This window comes from Lithobates pipiens, unplaced genomic scaffold (assembly GCF_037356315.1).
Source record: "Lithobates pipiens isolate NorthernLeopardFrog02 unplaced genomic scaffold, aLitPip1_a1.2 Scaffold_19, whole genome shotgun sequence".
Lineage (NCBI taxonomy): Eukaryota > Metazoa > Chordata > Amphibia > Anura > Ranidae > Lithobates > Lithobates pipiens.
This window is the reverse complement of record NW_027507764.1, coordinates 553,424,007-553,440,271: the sequence shown is the minus strand read 5'-3', so window position 1 is coordinate 553,440,271 and position 16,265 is coordinate 553,424,007. Positions and strand designations below refer to the sequence as shown.

The 16,265-nt window shown below is 43.3% G+C and overlaps 1 protein-coding gene across 1 annotated transcript in view; it reads left to right on the top strand.

The window, feature by feature from the left end:
- Positions 1-16,265, top strand: part of ATAD2 (ATPase family AAA domain containing 2) — an 89,643-nt gene that overhangs the window by 21,722 nt on the left and 51,656 nt on the right. The window contains exons 4-11 of the mRNA XM_077493290.1: positions 712-898; positions 3,351-3,453; positions 5,230-5,320; positions 10,149-10,313; positions 11,530-11,653; positions 13,212-13,319; positions 14,016-14,124; positions 15,361-15,476. Of these exons, the coding sequence (XP_077349416.1) occupies positions 712-898; positions 3,351-3,453; positions 5,230-5,320; positions 10,149-10,313; positions 11,530-11,653; positions 13,212-13,319; positions 14,016-14,124; positions 15,361-15,476 (1,003 nt within the window). The remainder of the gene's footprint in view (positions 1-711; positions 899-3,350; positions 3,454-5,229; positions 5,321-10,148; positions 10,314-11,529; positions 11,654-13,211; positions 13,320-14,015; positions 14,125-15,360; positions 15,477-16,265) is intronic.

Here is a 16,265-nt window from a genome sequence, read left to right as displayed (position 1 = left end):
GGCTGCACTGGTTGACGCTAAGCTCTCATTGATGCGGATTTGAAATTGTTCGACTTCATCTGAAATCACACGATTTACAAGCCACATGTCAGTGCGGCTTCATGCACAGATGCCTATTGAGGTCGCACCTGAAATTGCCAAAAGTAGTGCAGGAATTACTTTTGCAACCCACATGTGATACTTTGGCAGTAGCGCGGGCGCGAGGTGGCTATAAGCCTTTAAAATTAACATTTTTGATTTTTTTATGTTAATGTCCCATAGACTTTAACTGTGTTTCGACTTTTCCCCAAACGCTGCATATTGTTCGGTGTTCGCAGAACAGCCGAACAAAGTTCGGCCCGAACTTGTGCTCGGGCCAAACAGTTTGCCCATCCCTAATGGGGACCCGAGACACCGGCTGGAGCTGCTGTGCTCATACCAGTCACTGGAAAGACCAGGTTCAGGTAAGTAAAGGGCTCTGGGGGGGCTGCTGCATTTTTCACCTTAATCCATTAAGGTAAAAAAAAAACTTTCATTCTGTGCAGAGCAGAAAAATTGTGTGGTGGTTTTTTTTTTATTTAATTATTTATTTTTCTTTAAAACTGGTGAGATCTCATCTGAACTTGTAGTAAATTGATGGATTTTTGGAATTGCTTATAGAATAACATGCAATCTGTGCTATTGAGTATCACAAAAAAAAGCACCTCAAATTACTTTATTGCTGTCTTTCAGAGGTGATGGCGTCTGCTGGAAAGAAACCAATGAAGAGGACGAGAGAAGGTGCAGAAAAAGTTGCTGCCCACAAGGAAGATGGCCTTGTGGAAGATGGTCTCGTGGAAGTTCGCCGGAGTGGCAGGATCCGGAGGAGTCGCTACAGCACCACAAATCAGTCTGTGCTCTTTGACAAGTTAATCACAAAGTATGTCACCGTCTGTTTCCAAATGGGTGGCATGGGGAGGATAGATTTGACTAAGGGTAAGATGAGCATCCATCTAGGCTAGATGTGTCCTGCGTTAAAGTGTAAGTCCACCCTAACACTAAAATATCTAAGTTTACAGGCACCCACAATCTAACACTAACCTATCTAGCCCTGTAAAAAATTGCTATACATGCCTTTTTTAAAGCCACTCTGGTCCTGTCTCCAGCAGCAGAAGCTCTGCAGAGGAGACGGCCACCAACGGCTGGGAAGTGAAGTCGCCTATAGAGTTACAATGGGACTTCTGTTGTTGGCTGCCTCCTCTGCACCCACCACTATAGCAAAGCTGACAATTCAGCGTGGGACTTGAGTGGCTTTAAAAAAGGTATGTAGTGATTTTCTTCACTTTCACACTGAGGCAGTTTTCAGGCATTTTTAGCTAGAAATGGCACCTGTAAAGCGCCTGAAAACTGCCTCATACCGCTTGAATGTGACAGCCAGAGTGCTTTCACACTGGGTCGCTGTGTTTTCGGGACATTAGAAGTCTTACTTTATACAGAGCTCCCAAAGCGCCGCAACATGGGTATGTTTAAAGTGGTTGTAAACTCAATTTTTTTTACTTTTACCTACAGGAAAGCCTATAATAAGGCTTACCTGTAGGTAAAAAAAAATCTCCTAAACCTGTACGGTGTAGGAGATATTCCCCACGGTATGCGCCGCTGACTGCAGCGGCGCATGCGCACAAGGGGATTCTCGGCCTGAAAATCCGGCAGTGGCCGACCGGCCGGAATGAAATCTCCCGCGCGGGAGTGACGATATCGCGGCTCCGGCCACTCACAGCGCCGGAGCCGCGATACCCAGAAGATACGCCGAGGGAGCATGTCAGCTCCCTCGGCGTGGATTGGGCCAGATGTCGGGGCCTCATTCGAAGGTAAGTATTTCATAATGAGCTAGTATGCGGTGCATACTAGCTCATTATGCCTTTTGCTTTGCAGGTTTAAAAAAAAAAAAAATTTGTGGGTTTACTACCGCTTTAACTCCTTCGCAGGGTTTAAAAGCGCCTCGCTAGAGGCTTAAAAGCTCAGCTAAAAGGAGCAGCGCTAGCTCAGCGTGAAAGGAGTTTTTGTGTTGGTGTGGACTTGTACTTTAACTGCATTAGATTGTTGTAATTGAATGCTGAAGTGAGCTGGGAACCTTGAAACTTGGGAAATTCTGCTAGTTTTTTTTTTTTTTTTTGTTCTATATTTCTTTACCACCCATTCCCGTATTACACCCTTAGGGTCAAACTGACAATACAAATTCAATTTAACAAAACTATTTAATATGAACACCAAATCTATCTGTATCCAGCCAGGCACTATATAGTTGGTAGATCTAAAGATTATGCAATCAGATTGTATAGTATATAGCCCCTTTACTGACTATCCACTATCTAACTAGAAATGGAGACCTTTTTTGTCACACAATAAATGACCCTTTAGAGCTGCCAAGAGCCCATTTCTCGAAGCAGTGAACTGTGGTCACAATAAATCGTGCTGCGGTGTGGCTCTTCAAAGTTTTTCATCCAGGATTCCAGGTTGTTTGCTGCATGTAGAGCTTTTTTTTTTTTTTTTGGAGGGTTGTGTGTTTTTTTTATTTTTTTTCTCCCCTTCAAAGTATAACAGGCTACTTTCACACTGAAGGCTCCCGGCGTTGGCGGTAATGCGCTGCTAGTTTTAGCAGTGCTTTTAACCCCCTCTAGCAGCCGAAGAAAGGGTTCAGAGTGCCAGTGTTTTGGTGCTGGCGAATCGCTTTGCGAGCAATTCGGTATCGCTGCTCATTCTTTTCAATGGGCAGGGGCAGTTTAAGAGCGCTGTATGTAGCATTCCCAAACCGCACCAAAGATGCTGCTTGCAGAACTTTTTCTATCCTCCCGTGAGTGCACCGCCCAGTGTGAAAGTGCTCAGGCTTTCACACTGGGGGGGCATGTTTTCAGGCGCTTTACAGGTGCTATTTCTAGTGCTAAAATGCCTGAAAAACTCCTCCAGTGTGAAAGTAGCCTTTATGGTGTTTTTTTTTTTTTTTTAAGTATAGTTCCATCGTCTTAGATTGTTTTTTATTATTTATTTTTTTCCCCCGTAAAGTGCAATTTTGAGAACCTATTAAGTTCTATGCTATGCCCACCTGTCCACCTACCACCACTTCCATTTACTGTGAATGTTTCTCAAAAACTTTGCATAAAATGCACAAAACCTCCTGACTTTTATCGATGAGTTGTCATTGCAGCGTATGAAATTGTGGAGCGCTTGGCATGTATAAATATTTTACCCTTTGACAAGTGGATAAAATGTTGTATTTGCTTTTTTTTTTTTTATATTTATTTTTTTTCTATGATGAATCTTATTACAGGAAAGAACTGTTTGCAGGGTCTGACATGTAAAATTTGTGCCCACACAACATTTTTCATTTCTTTCAGCACGGCTGAAGCAGTTCTACAGAAAATGGATGATATGAAGAAGATGCGACGACGGCGTATGCGAGAGCTTGAAGATTTGGGGGTCTTCAATGACACGGAAGAGGTAAAAACTTTTTGCACTACCTAGCTTGTATTGTTAGATCACCTAGGCATAAATAGATCTGTTTAATTAAAATGTAGATACACAGGACCAAAAATCTAAATAGTAAATTTAAAGGCCAATTTCACCTTTTTGGAAAGTTTTAAGCGTTCCTCCCGTATGTAACCTGTTCCAGCCTCTGCCCGAAGCTGCTAAATGCGGCTTAATGCTGGATACAGCCGTGTTAAGCCTCAAGCATTTCTCATGCCTCTATTCAAAACCAATGGTTCCCTATAGGAGCCTGTTGATTTGAATAGAAGTCGCATCAGAAGTCTGATCATGATGATCCCACTTGTGGAATGAAGGGGGGGGGGGGGGGGACAGGTGTGGATTTTAAAGGCATCCCATTTTCTAACGCCCTGTGTGCATAAGGCCTAACTACTGGCAACTTTACACTTTCATTTTCAATTAAAATCTGTGAATAAATTGCTAGAATACCCAGTGCTTTGTCCAGAGTAACAAAATGTCCTGTATCTCCAGATGCCACTGGCCATGTTTTCCCCACTAATTGACCTTGTAGTTAGTAGGGATGGGCTCAGGCGTGTTTGGATCGTAGTCGCAATCCGGCCAGGAAGCTGTCGCTGCACACCGCCAATCATAGGCAGCGTGTGTATGTGCAGCTGGGAAATGCCTCGCTGCCTATGAGTTGACAGTGTGCATTCACGGCTTCCTGGCGGGATTGCTCAGGTGGGTTGGGACTACAAACCTGAACACGCCCGAGCCCATCCCAAAGAGTATGTGTCTATATATTATAGCGCAAATTTAGATAGCACAGCTGTAGAGACACATTTGTTCGTTTCTGCTGCCTGATTGGATCATGACTGATTGGCTGTTTGGACAGTGGGAAGTGCGTGCAGAGGCAGGAAAGAGCTTCATATTGATGAAATTACTAATGCATCTGGGTGCTAACTTCCTTTTTGTTGCAGCCTACGTTCTAACCCCCTCCCCTTTTTTAAATTTCTGTTTATAAAACACATTCAATAAAAGTTGTTTTATTTTTTTTAAAAAGCAAATAAATTTAGGTTAATTAAAAATGGGAGAGCGCAAAATCTGGTGCAGATCTGCATAGTAAACCAATCCAATTGCAGGATTTTTCCTAAAAACTTAAAGCGGTAGTAAACCCGCTAATGTTTTTATTTTTTTTACCACCTGCAAAGCAAAAGGCATAATGAGCTAGTATGCACCGCATACTAGCTCATTATGAAATACTTACCTTAGAACGAGGCCCTGACATCTGGCCCGATCCACGCCGAGGGAGCTGACATCCCGGCCTAGTCCAGCCACTGCCGGACTTTCAGCCGAGAATCCCCTTGTGCGTATGCGCCGCTGCAGTCAGCGGCGCATACCGGGGGGAATAATATATATATTTTTTTTTTACCTACAGGTAAGCCTTATTATGGGCTTTCCTGTAGGTAAAAAAAAATGAGTATACAACCACTTTAATTGAACAAGCTGAAGTTAATGCGCTGTTATCATGCACAGCTGCCCCAGATTTTGCACTTTCTCTAGTTTTAGTAAATCAACCTTATTGTGTCAAGTCAACTGCTTGCACAAGCTGTGTGGGGACCCCGAACCTGTGGTCTGTTCAGTGTTCTCGCTATCTTGCATTACTTTGTGTTGCCTTGTTAGTGGTTTCAAATATTTGATATGAATTAGATCGGATAGTTATAGGGTGCACACTACTTATTCCAAGTTCACCTAAAAAGCATCAGTTTTATAAAGTGTTTTCTTGCCTTCTAGGAAAATGTTGATATGTATTCTCGTGTGAAGAGAAAACGTCGCAATTCCCAGCTTGATGAGGAAACCACGGACAACCAAGAGGAAAGTGGGGGTAAGTTTGCCTGCCTTTTGATCTGACTGACATTAAATTGGGAAAAAATAAGCACCGTACTAGTAACTAAAGAGGACACTTATTTAATTTTGTGGTGTGTGTATATGTGTGTGTGTGTGTGTGTGTGTGTGTGTGTGTATGTATATAGTGTAATTTATTTTTATTTTTTTCTGTTGCCAGCAAAGCTACAATTAAGTCAGCAGCTACGCATTACTATAGCTGCTGACTTTTAATATTGGGACACGAACCTGTCCATGAATCGAGCGATGTCTTCTCCCGAGCCAATTTTTCAATCGGGTGCTACCGCCGCCATCTCGGCTAAGGGAAGCCCTCAGTGAAGCCTTGTGGGCTTTACAGCCCATTCCCTTCTGCACATTCACGTGCTGCGCTTTGTGACTGGCCTGGCGGCGGGAGGTGCCGAACTTCCGGATGCGTTTGCCCCGGAAATGTCAGCCGGAAGTGAGAGCGTATACCTGTCAAACAGGTACTTGCTCCTCCCTCACCCTTGAAAGGTTCCAATTGTGGAAGCGGAGGGTTAGAGCTCTGCTTTAATGCCTTTTTAGAATGTGCTGTTTTTTCTCTTCGTGAAGATCTGGTTGATAAGGTGGCCGTGTTGCCTTTTTTAGAGAGGTATTCTGTATGTTACAAAGCAAACTCTTTTCTATGAAGACCTGGTTGCCCCCATTAGACCCATTTCACACTGGGTCCTTTTGCAGATGCTATTGCGCTAAAAATAGCGCCTGCAAATCGACCTAAAACGGCCACTGCTCTCTTCAGTGTTTCACACTGGAGCAGTGCGCTGGCAGGACGATAAAAAAAAGTCCTGCTAGCAGCATCTTTGTAGCGGTGTATACACTGCTCCTGCCCATTGAAATCAATGGGGCACCACGGCTATACCGCCAGCAAAGCTTTGTCATGGTTGTTAACCCTTTCTCGGCCGCTAGCGGGGCGGTTTTACCCACCGCTAGCGACTGAATAGCGCTGCAAATCCGACAGTAAAGCGCCGCTAAAAATATCACCGCTTTACCATCGGCGCACCTACTGCCCCAGTGTGAAAGGGGCCTTATGATTCCTAGACTACAACCTAGTTCTGTGGCTGTGTATGCTGCATGGCAGTTCTCTAAATCGGGGTTTTGCTTTTCATTTACGTTGGGTCAGCAGGCTGGTGAAATGAGGATCTGCCAAACTAAATGCAATTGCAAGACTATGGGTCAGTGCATTCTCTTCAGGCTTGCTTGATGTGATAACTGACTTGAATCTGCAGCGCTCCTGAGAACATACGGTTACTAATAGATGGCAGATATTCACATCTCCAGCTTGATTGAACTTTGTCGTTACCCTATCCAAGATTAAATATTTTTTTGACATTTTCTATGAAGTGGCATGACTTATGGAACTGTTCTTTGTCCTAGCCTTTTGCTCTTGTATGTAAAGTTAGACTGATTCGATTGCTTTGTCATCCCCTATTCTGTCAGGGCTAACCTTTTTTTGGCAAATACTCTTCTTTTTATGACCCTCTATACCAGGGATCTCCATACTTTCTAATCAAAGGGCCAGTTTACTGTGCTTCAAACTTTTTAGGGGAGGTCGGACTAGTGCCAGTGGGAGAAGAAAATGTCCTGGCGTCCATGGGAGTAAATGATGCATCTATGGTATTATGAGGAGTAGTGCCCCATTGAGGTCAATGGGGAGGAATAGCTCCCCTTCTTTGGTGCCAGTGGGAGGGATGGTGTCTTGCATCAGTGGGAAGAAAAGTGCCCCAGGAGCCTGATAAAAGCAAGCAAAGGGTCGCAGTTTGGAGACCACTGCTCTATATTCTTACACCAGCTGCTATGGATAATGTTCCTCGAATCCCATTTGGATATCATTTTGTAATGTCTTTGTAAAGAATCTAATAATAAAGAATTATTGAGGAAAAAAAGTAATGGGCGGTGATAAGATTTCAGAACGTCTGTGCTGAAATTTGAAAATGCATTTCTCCATTCTGTCTACAGCTACTGAGGTAAAAGGTTTGTTTTAAAGGGATTGTAAAGTGAATTTTTTTTATTTTTTTTAAATGACAAACCTGTTATGCTTGCCTCCACTGTGCAGCTCGTTTTGCACGGAGTGACCCCGAACCTGCTCTTCTGGGGTCCCTCGGCGGCTGTCTCGGCTTCCTCCCGCAGGTGCTTCTCACTTTCATGCGAGCTCCCTTGTATGGTGAGAAGCATCTGTGGGCGTGCTCCCGTGATACAGCCGGCGGCTATAGCCGCTCGCTGTATCACACGGCCCCGGCGCTCCGCGTCAGTGGATGTGATTGACAGCAGCGCGAGCCAATGGCTGTGCTGCTTTCCATCCACTCCAGCCAATCAGCGGCCAGGCTGAACGGTGGAAACGACGTAGGGGGATGAGCGCAGGACTTTCAAGGGGTGAGGTAAGTAAAACGGGGGGGCGCAGGCAGTGTCGGATGTTTTTTCACCTTAATGCATAGAATGCATTAAGGTGAAAAAACATTTACCTTTACAACCCCTTTAACCACTACAATACAGGGCACTTTCGCCCCCGTCCTTTCCAGACCAATTTTCAGCTTTCAGCGATCTCGCACTTTCAATGACAATTGCGCGGTCATGCTACACTGTACCCAAATGACGTTTTTATCATTTTGTTTGCACAAATAGAGATTTCTTTTGGTGGTATTTATTCAGGACTCCGTCTTTTATTTTTTTTGGGGGGGTTTTATTTTGCGATATAAGCGAAAAAATAGCGTAAATTTGGGGGGAAAAACAATGTTTTCTTTCTATTTTAAAAGAAATAAAATAAAATCAAATTTTGTCATAAATTTAAGCCAAAATGTATTCTGCTACATGTCTTTGGTAAAAAATTCAGTTAACAGTATAATTATTGGTTTGTGTGATCACGGACATATGTACGCAAATGATCATGTAGATATGTGTGCAGATAATCATTGGGACATGTGATTTTAGTGGGACATATATGGGGGACATGTGTGTTTTGGGTATGTGGGGGTACATTGTGTTTACACTGTGTTTTATACTAGACTGGTGATCGGTGAGTAAAAAGTTGTAAAAAAAACAGCTCATACTCCACTAGGGCTGAAACGATTAATCGATATTATCGATAATGAAAATCGTTGTCAACGATTTTCATTATCGATTAGTTGGTCCGCACCATGTGATCCGTGGAGCGGGCCGCGGCCTTAGGAAAGACCGTGGCTTCGGCCTAGCTTCGGAGCTGGCGGCCATCTTGGTACACCCGGCGGCGGCGAGCTGCGTGCTGACGTCACCCCCAGCGTGGCGTTCAGCCTGTCAGCCCAAGTGAATGAATTGTGGAGGAATCACGGAGTTCTTCTGTCCCCGCACATCCCGCGTGGTTGGACTACCGGTCAGTTCTCCCTGCTGTCTGTCAGTGTTGTTGTACGGTGCAGGATGAGTTCCTCAGTCCTCACATTGCTGGGGTCTGTGTATGGGGGGAGGGGGATTACTCTAACATTAACCCTTTCCATACAGCCTGCCTTGTCAAGTAGCAGATTGAATAAAGTTCAACCCTCAGAGACTTCACATCTTCCCTCCAACTTTCCTAAAAAGTCCTGACTTCTTCTGTCCCCGCACATCCCCCGTCCTCTTCTTCTTCTGTCCCCGCACATCCCCCGTCCTCTTCTTCTTCTGTCCCCGCACATCCCCCGTCCTCTTCTTCTTCTGTCCCCGCACATCCCCCGTCCTCTTCTTCTTCTGTCCCCGCACATCCCCCGTCCTCTTCCTCTGCCCCCGCACATCCCCCCCCCCCCCGTCCTCTTCCTCTGCCCCCGCTTTCCAGCGCTGCTGTGATTGGAGGTTGGGCTCTGCACATGCGTGCATCCATCTCCCGGCTTCGGGGTGCCCTTGGAGGAGTCGGCCGAGTCACGTGTGGCGGGTCTGGACTGAGACTCCGCCCCACACCACCCCGGCACACCGAGGAGGAGCCGCTGTCACCATGAAGGGGTGAGAAAACCCGAGACACCGGAGGGGGGGGAGGGGAGCGCTGAGAGGAGGTGGGGCAGTGACACCATGTGAGAGGGGAGGAATGTGTGTGTGTGCGCGCGCGTATATATATATATATATATATATATATATATATATATATATATATATATATATATATATATATATATATATATATATTTCTCCCCCCCCCCCTTTTTTTATCCGATTAATCGAAAAAATAATCGGCCGATTAATCGATTATGAAAATAATCGTTAGTTGCAGCCCTATACTCCACTGATCACCAGCCGGCTGTAGCGATCTCTCCTCGGCGACGACTTCTGTGTGAGGAGAGCCGATTGCCTAGCAACCGGCTATTTGTTTACATCAAATGACGGCTGTGATTGGCCCTCCTGATCACATGACGGCCGTGTCCAATCACAGAGTTCTGCCGGTCCGAGATGCGCCAGGGTAACACGAGCACATCGGGATCGCGCCACTACGTGGGCACGATCCTCCTGACTGGATGTTCTTGAACGTCCTGTAGAAGTAGAAGGCTCCCACCCGGCTGTATATGTATATACATTGGCCGGGTGGGAAGTAGTTTTTTTTTGTTTTTTTTTTTACAGCTTAAAAATGCCTATGCCATTTGCAGCTCAAAAAACGCCATGGTGTGTATGAGCCCATCGAATAACATGGCGTGGCGTTCTTAAGCAGCAAAAAAAAGCCGCTGTAAAAATGTCTGTGTGTATGAGGCCTAAAAATTCGATCTTGTGTTTTTGTTTTTGTTTTTTCTTCTCCCAGAAACATTTAAATTTTAGTCTCTATATATGGTGCTTGCAAAAATGCTCACTCTGGTTTAATGTATTAGATTCCTCTGAGGAGGCTGAAGACCATGAAGATGATGAGGAGGAGGAAGAGGAGGAGGATGACGAGGAAGATGATGATGAGGAGGAAGATGGAGAGGAATTTAACCAAAAACGTTATGAGCTGAGACAGAGAAAAGCTGCTGTTCCCTACCAAGTGCCTCTACAAGGTGAGGAAGAACATTTACCAGAAATAAGTAGTTTCACCTATAGGACAGATGCAGATGTCTGCCCCTGAGACCTATGAAATGTATAGATAGGCCCTTTTCCTGGCAAAATCACACACTTTTTGGGGACCTGTGATCCGTGTTATAAAATATACACTGTCACTGTACTGACACTGGCTGTGAAGGAGTTATCATCAGGGGTGATCAAAGAACTAAATGTGTTTGTGCTTGGTTACTGTGGGGGGGGGGGGGGGGGAGATGCTTGTACTAGGGCAGTGATGGTGAACCTTGGAACTTGGATGGTTTTGGAACTACATTTCCCATGATGCTCCTGTACTCTGCAGTGTAGTGGAGCATCATGGGAAATGTAGTTCCAAACCAACTGGCGTGCCAAGGTCCCCCATCACTGTACTAGGGGAAGACATTGATTCATGTTCCTTTTGCAGGAACACCCGATCAATGCCTTCTCTACAGAACGGCAATCTGCCTTGTTTACATAGGCAGATCGCTGTTCTGCCTCTGTGCTGTGAACAATCAGTGGGTGCCAGCGAACATAGACTCCATGGTACCCGCTAGCTGGGCTCCTGCTGTGTGTGTAATCACAGCGGGAGTGAATCTTAAATGGCACGTGTGCATGCCCCAGACCTAACGGTGTCAGATCAATACGTGATCTTGTGCACAGCGGCCGCCCTGCAGCAGTATATCTTTCGTTGGGTGGTCGTAAAGTGGTTAAAATTTTTGTTTTTACAGGTGTTAATGTAAACTCGCATGGATGCATATCGGCAGATTGCTGCGTTTGCTAAACCCTCTTCTTGTGAACTGGTCAATTGGCTTTGGCACAGTTTGTGTGCAGACAGAACTCTGCAGAGATGCTGACCCTGGGTACACTCAGTCTGCACCCAGGGTTGGTTGGAGGCTTCAGTTACCTGTAATCGTGCAGATGAGCAGTTACATGAGAACAGCAATGGTGCTGGCCATTCATTTTTACCGCGTTTGACCGCTGCTTGAACTCGGTGTGTGCAGGTAGAATTTACTACGGACGGCAAGAACTGGCAGCTACTATTTATCCATATGAATGTAGTCCTAAGACAAAAAAAAGTAGAGAGAAGTGTTCATATGCTTTTGCAAACAGCTATTTGCATTAATATAGTTGAAATGTGGGTTTCCTGCTACTATAAAACTATTTCTGTATATAATATTTATTTTTTGTCTTTCTTAGAGCCCAGACACCATAAGAAAACTGATATTTTTTATGCAAGTGCATCGTCTCCTGTCAGGCAGCGTCGCTACCGGTTTAGTTCTGCTGGACCTAGAAGTCCATATTGCAAGAGGCGTCTTGGAAGGTTAGAATGTTCTTTCTTTCTTTCTTTCTTTCTTTCTTTTTCTCTGAGTCCCTCTGTGACATTGGCACGCGGTGGGGGACTGCCATAAGTTTTGCTAACAAAAATGTGAGGTGTGTTTTTTTTTATTTTATATTTTTATTTTTTTTATTTTTACCATACAGACAAGGTTTGTTTTCAAAATGGTATTCTCTTTTGCCACATGGCCAATTTAACTACAAATAAAGTAGGTTTTACAGAAAAAATAAAAAGAGGGGGAAGAAATACAGTACAATTGACAGCAGCTTTGCAATCCTGAACAGTGCGAGCATACATAACTGCTTAAGACATGGTTAATAAACCCAAAATTCAGTCTCTGCATAATCAAGGACATATCTATTTTTTTTTTCTGAATCTACACAAAATACAGCAGTTTACTCAAGATTATAGAATATAAATCATAACTACTAACACATGGGGGGGGGGGGGGGGGGTGGCTGGAGAGAATGCCACCGTCCCAATACATACAGTCAAGTCAGTACCTATCTTTTAAGCCTGTGCATAAGTGTTTCCCAGTATACCATCAGGAAAATATCTGGTTACCATGCCTAGCTAGTATTGTAAGTACAAAAGCATGGACCAGGTAAATTGTTATACCTTTTTAACATTGAAAATTCCACAGACACTAATGCCAGCGGAGCCAAGCCAGGGCTCTGCAACCATGGATCCCACTTCTCAACACCTTTTGTTGATGTGGTGCTCTATGAAATGTTCAAATGTAGAAAAAATTCGCTCTGGTTACAGTTTGAAGGGAAGCTATCTGTCATGGGGAAAAGCTTGTAAGTAAGGGAGCTACCCTCACCTTAATAGGTGTCCTTTTTACGCTTGTTCCATTAACAGTAAAAACCTTTTTTTTCCCACACACACTCCATCGCAATGGTCACCAGGCCAGAATGTGTTAAGGAATCTCCTAAACAAGTACACAGCAATAAAAACCTAACAGGTTTTTTTCATTCCAAACAAACTTTTTTTTTTTTTTTTTATTGGATTTGCGTTAATACTCTGCACTCAGGCGTCTCAAACTAGCACAAGTAATGAGGCTTTTAAAAATACCTGGATATAAAGTTCCCTTATCAGATGACTTGACACAATCTTGATCTAACCATTAAGCAGCAAAGACCGTGCTGTGTTACCAGTAAGTCTTCATGTACACTACCGCTGCTAAACTCCTGTTTTAAGAGCAGTTGGGCATTTTTTCAGCAGCCCCTGAACTGTTCTTATGTGTACATGTACACTCAGTCCCGTATGGTATGGCTATTAAAAGGGAACCCCACACCAAAAAGTATGGGGTCACCATGCAGATCTCACGCCCCCCCTTTCTTTTCTTTTTTCCCCATTTTGGTGTAGTGTTCCCTTTCAAGATCAATCCCAGACTCAAGGGGCCTGGTATGGATCCTGGGGGGAACCCCACGCTTTTTTTTTTTTTTTTTTTTTTTTTGTGGCTTTGCAGCTCGTTTTTTGTAATGCCTGTGTATGACGCCTAAGACCTATGTGCAGAATGCCAACTTTTTTTTTCTTTCAGGAGAAGACATGCAGTGCATAGCAATGACTCCACATCCTCCTCTTCCTCAGATGATGAGGAACATTTTGAGAGGCGCTTGGTTCGAAGCCGTAACAAGGCCATTTCCAGGTAAGGCTCCACCCCCCGCCCACCACTTCTAATTCTGAGACTACACTGTCCCTAAAAGCGACAGGTCTTCAGTAACCAATTGGAAAGAAACTGGTGTCTTTCCGACAGCGTGCTTGCTGTGGCAGGCAACAATGAGATCCAATAGAGGAACAGTTTCTGCAAATTTGTCAGGCTGCTATTACCGTCTGGTTAATAATAAAGTATTGTTTGTCCATTCATCAGCTCACCATAAAACAACTGAAGCTGGATATTTATTTTGTTTACTAAAAATCTAATTTACTAGTGAAGGTAAATTCCCATTACTGTTAAGAAAATTGATGAATTCTGATGCTACCAAATTTTAGTCTGCGCATCTAAGCTTCAATTGCATTTGGTAATGGTTTAAAATGTAATGCTATCAAAATGCACTCTTCCACATGCTATACAAGTGAAAGGTTTGCTAGCCTGGGAATTTCTTAAGATGACAGCAAACTGTTAATTTAGCCTATTGGCGCCTACCCAATATGGAAATTTTAGTTTGATGGAGCTGATCCTTTTTATTGGAATCCCTTTATGCTTGTGGTTCATACTTTACATAAGTGTGCTTCACTTGTCCCCTACATTATGCAAATCTAACATCCATGGAAAATTCTTTTCGAAGTGATACTGATAACCTGATTTATTTTTGTATGATTTTTGCATTTTATTTTTTTAAAGGTGTCTTCCTATGAACTTGCAAAGAGAGGATTTAAAGGGACTTCACAAAGATCGCATGAAAATTGGTGCTAGTCTAGCAGATGTTGACCCAATGCAGATTGACACCTCTGTGAGTCTAATGCTGTTGTAAGAAACTGAAATGGTGTAGTGTCAGTGACTCAGCATTGAAGCCTTAGAAATGGCATTAAGCCCCATACACACTATCAGTTTTTCTGCTGAGTTTTTCCTTCAGATTTACCAAAACCATATAATATGAGGTCAAACTTTAGAAGTTTCAATGTGTATGCAATCAGGCAGGCCCTTGCACTACATGGTTTTGGTAAATCTGAAGGAAAAACTCAACAGACAAACTGATAGTGTGTATGGGGCTTTAGAGGCAGACATTTTAACATTCTTAGAAGTTACAGCAGGCAGCGTCCATATTTTACTTGGTACAGAATTTTTTGTTTTTTCTTGACCTCTGGAAGAGTTACACCCCCTGCATGACGGGCCTTTTTTTTTTTTTTGCACTGCGTAACTTTTAACTGACAACTGTGCGATCGTACAATGCTGTAACCAAATAAAATGTGTAATATTTTTTTACCCCCACAAATAGCTTTCTTTTGGGTGGTATTTGTTCATCTCTGTGTGGGTTTTTTTTTTTTTTTTTGCGCTATAAAGTAAAAAACACCGACCATCTTGAAAAAAAATGTTTTCCCTTATTGCTATAAAACCTAGTCCTAATAAATCCAATAAAAAAAAAAATCTAATTTCTTCATAAATTTCTATAGATTTTTAGTAAATTGAAAACCCCAATAAGCGTATATTGATTGATTTGAACAAAAGTTATAGCATCTGCTGCGACAAATCGCAGCAGAAGAGACATGCCCCCTACCCAGAAGTGCAGAATCGTGTGAAAAAAAAAATATATATTTTTCACATGATTCTGCACTTCTGGGTAAGGGGCATGTCTCTTCTGCTACCTTTTTGTCACAGCGGGTGCCAGGCAATGGATGTCCGTCGGCACCCACCGATCGTCAAGCAGACACATAAGACAGGAGTGATGTATTTTCTTTCCCTGAAAAGCAGGAAATAAAACTCACTTCCCTTAGTAAAAGGGCCTCACATAGTACACACAAACACTGCCTAGGTGCACATTTAAACCTTTGATCGCCCTAGCCGTTTAACCCCTTCCCAGCCAGTGTCATGGTACAGTGACTGCATATTTTTAGTGCGTCTCTGGTTTCCACAAAGTGTCAGCCGCAATATCGCAGTCCTGCTATATAGAAATTGTTACAAAATAAATCTGCATGGTTACTTTTAAAAACAGTAGGAAATCAATCAATTTTTTCCTTTTTTTCCATAGGTACGGTTTAGTAGTGTTGGAGGTCTCTCTAAACACATAGCCTCATTAAAGGAGATGGTGGTTTTCCCATTACTTTATCCAGAAGTTTTTGAAAAGTTTAAGATTCAGCCTCCAAGGTAGGTTAGCATTCTATATTATGAAAATAAGTTTAGTGTTTGTGTGTTGTCAGGTGGGGTAAAAATCCTTTTCTTTCTGCCCTATGGATCTTTTGCAGTCCCCAGGAATTGGGGAGCATTGATTTCCAAAGAGGGTGTAATGATTGTTATATCTTTGTCTCACATTGCATGCACCCATTCTGTCTCTTGCAGCAGATTTCCACTCTCCAACATCCTACTGTCTCCTAGTATGTCTGCAGTTTTATCATGTGTAGTATTACATATGTGTGCAGCCCTTTTGGTGCATTGGACCTCCTAAACCACCTACAGTGAAACTGGCTATCTGACCTCCACCTGCTACCAGCTGTCTGGGTTTTTGGAGCACCTTATTTCTCTTAAAGGGGTGCTAAAGAATCAATGTGTTACCTTCATGCATTCTATTCTGGATGCTGAGAATGGGTAACTGCAATTTGTAGTTAAAAGCTTTTTGTTGCAGAAGCGCAAGGGGGGCTGAAAACCAAAAGTGAATAGAACTCAAAAGGTAGCTGTAGCAGTGAGGAGGTGGCCCTCCATTTTTCACTTTTTATTAAATATTTATAGGAATAGGCAGCAATGTTAGATGTTCATTGATAAGCAGTTAGGTGACAATTTAGCATTGTGCAATAATGCATTTAATAAAAGACCATATGTGTGAGAATATATCTGTTATTTTTGGTGGATATACAAAGCTCCCAAAGCAGTACAATATTGTGTTGACTGTGGACAGCGCTGCAGGTAATTAAGAGTGGGCCAAAGAATACTTCTCCTGAG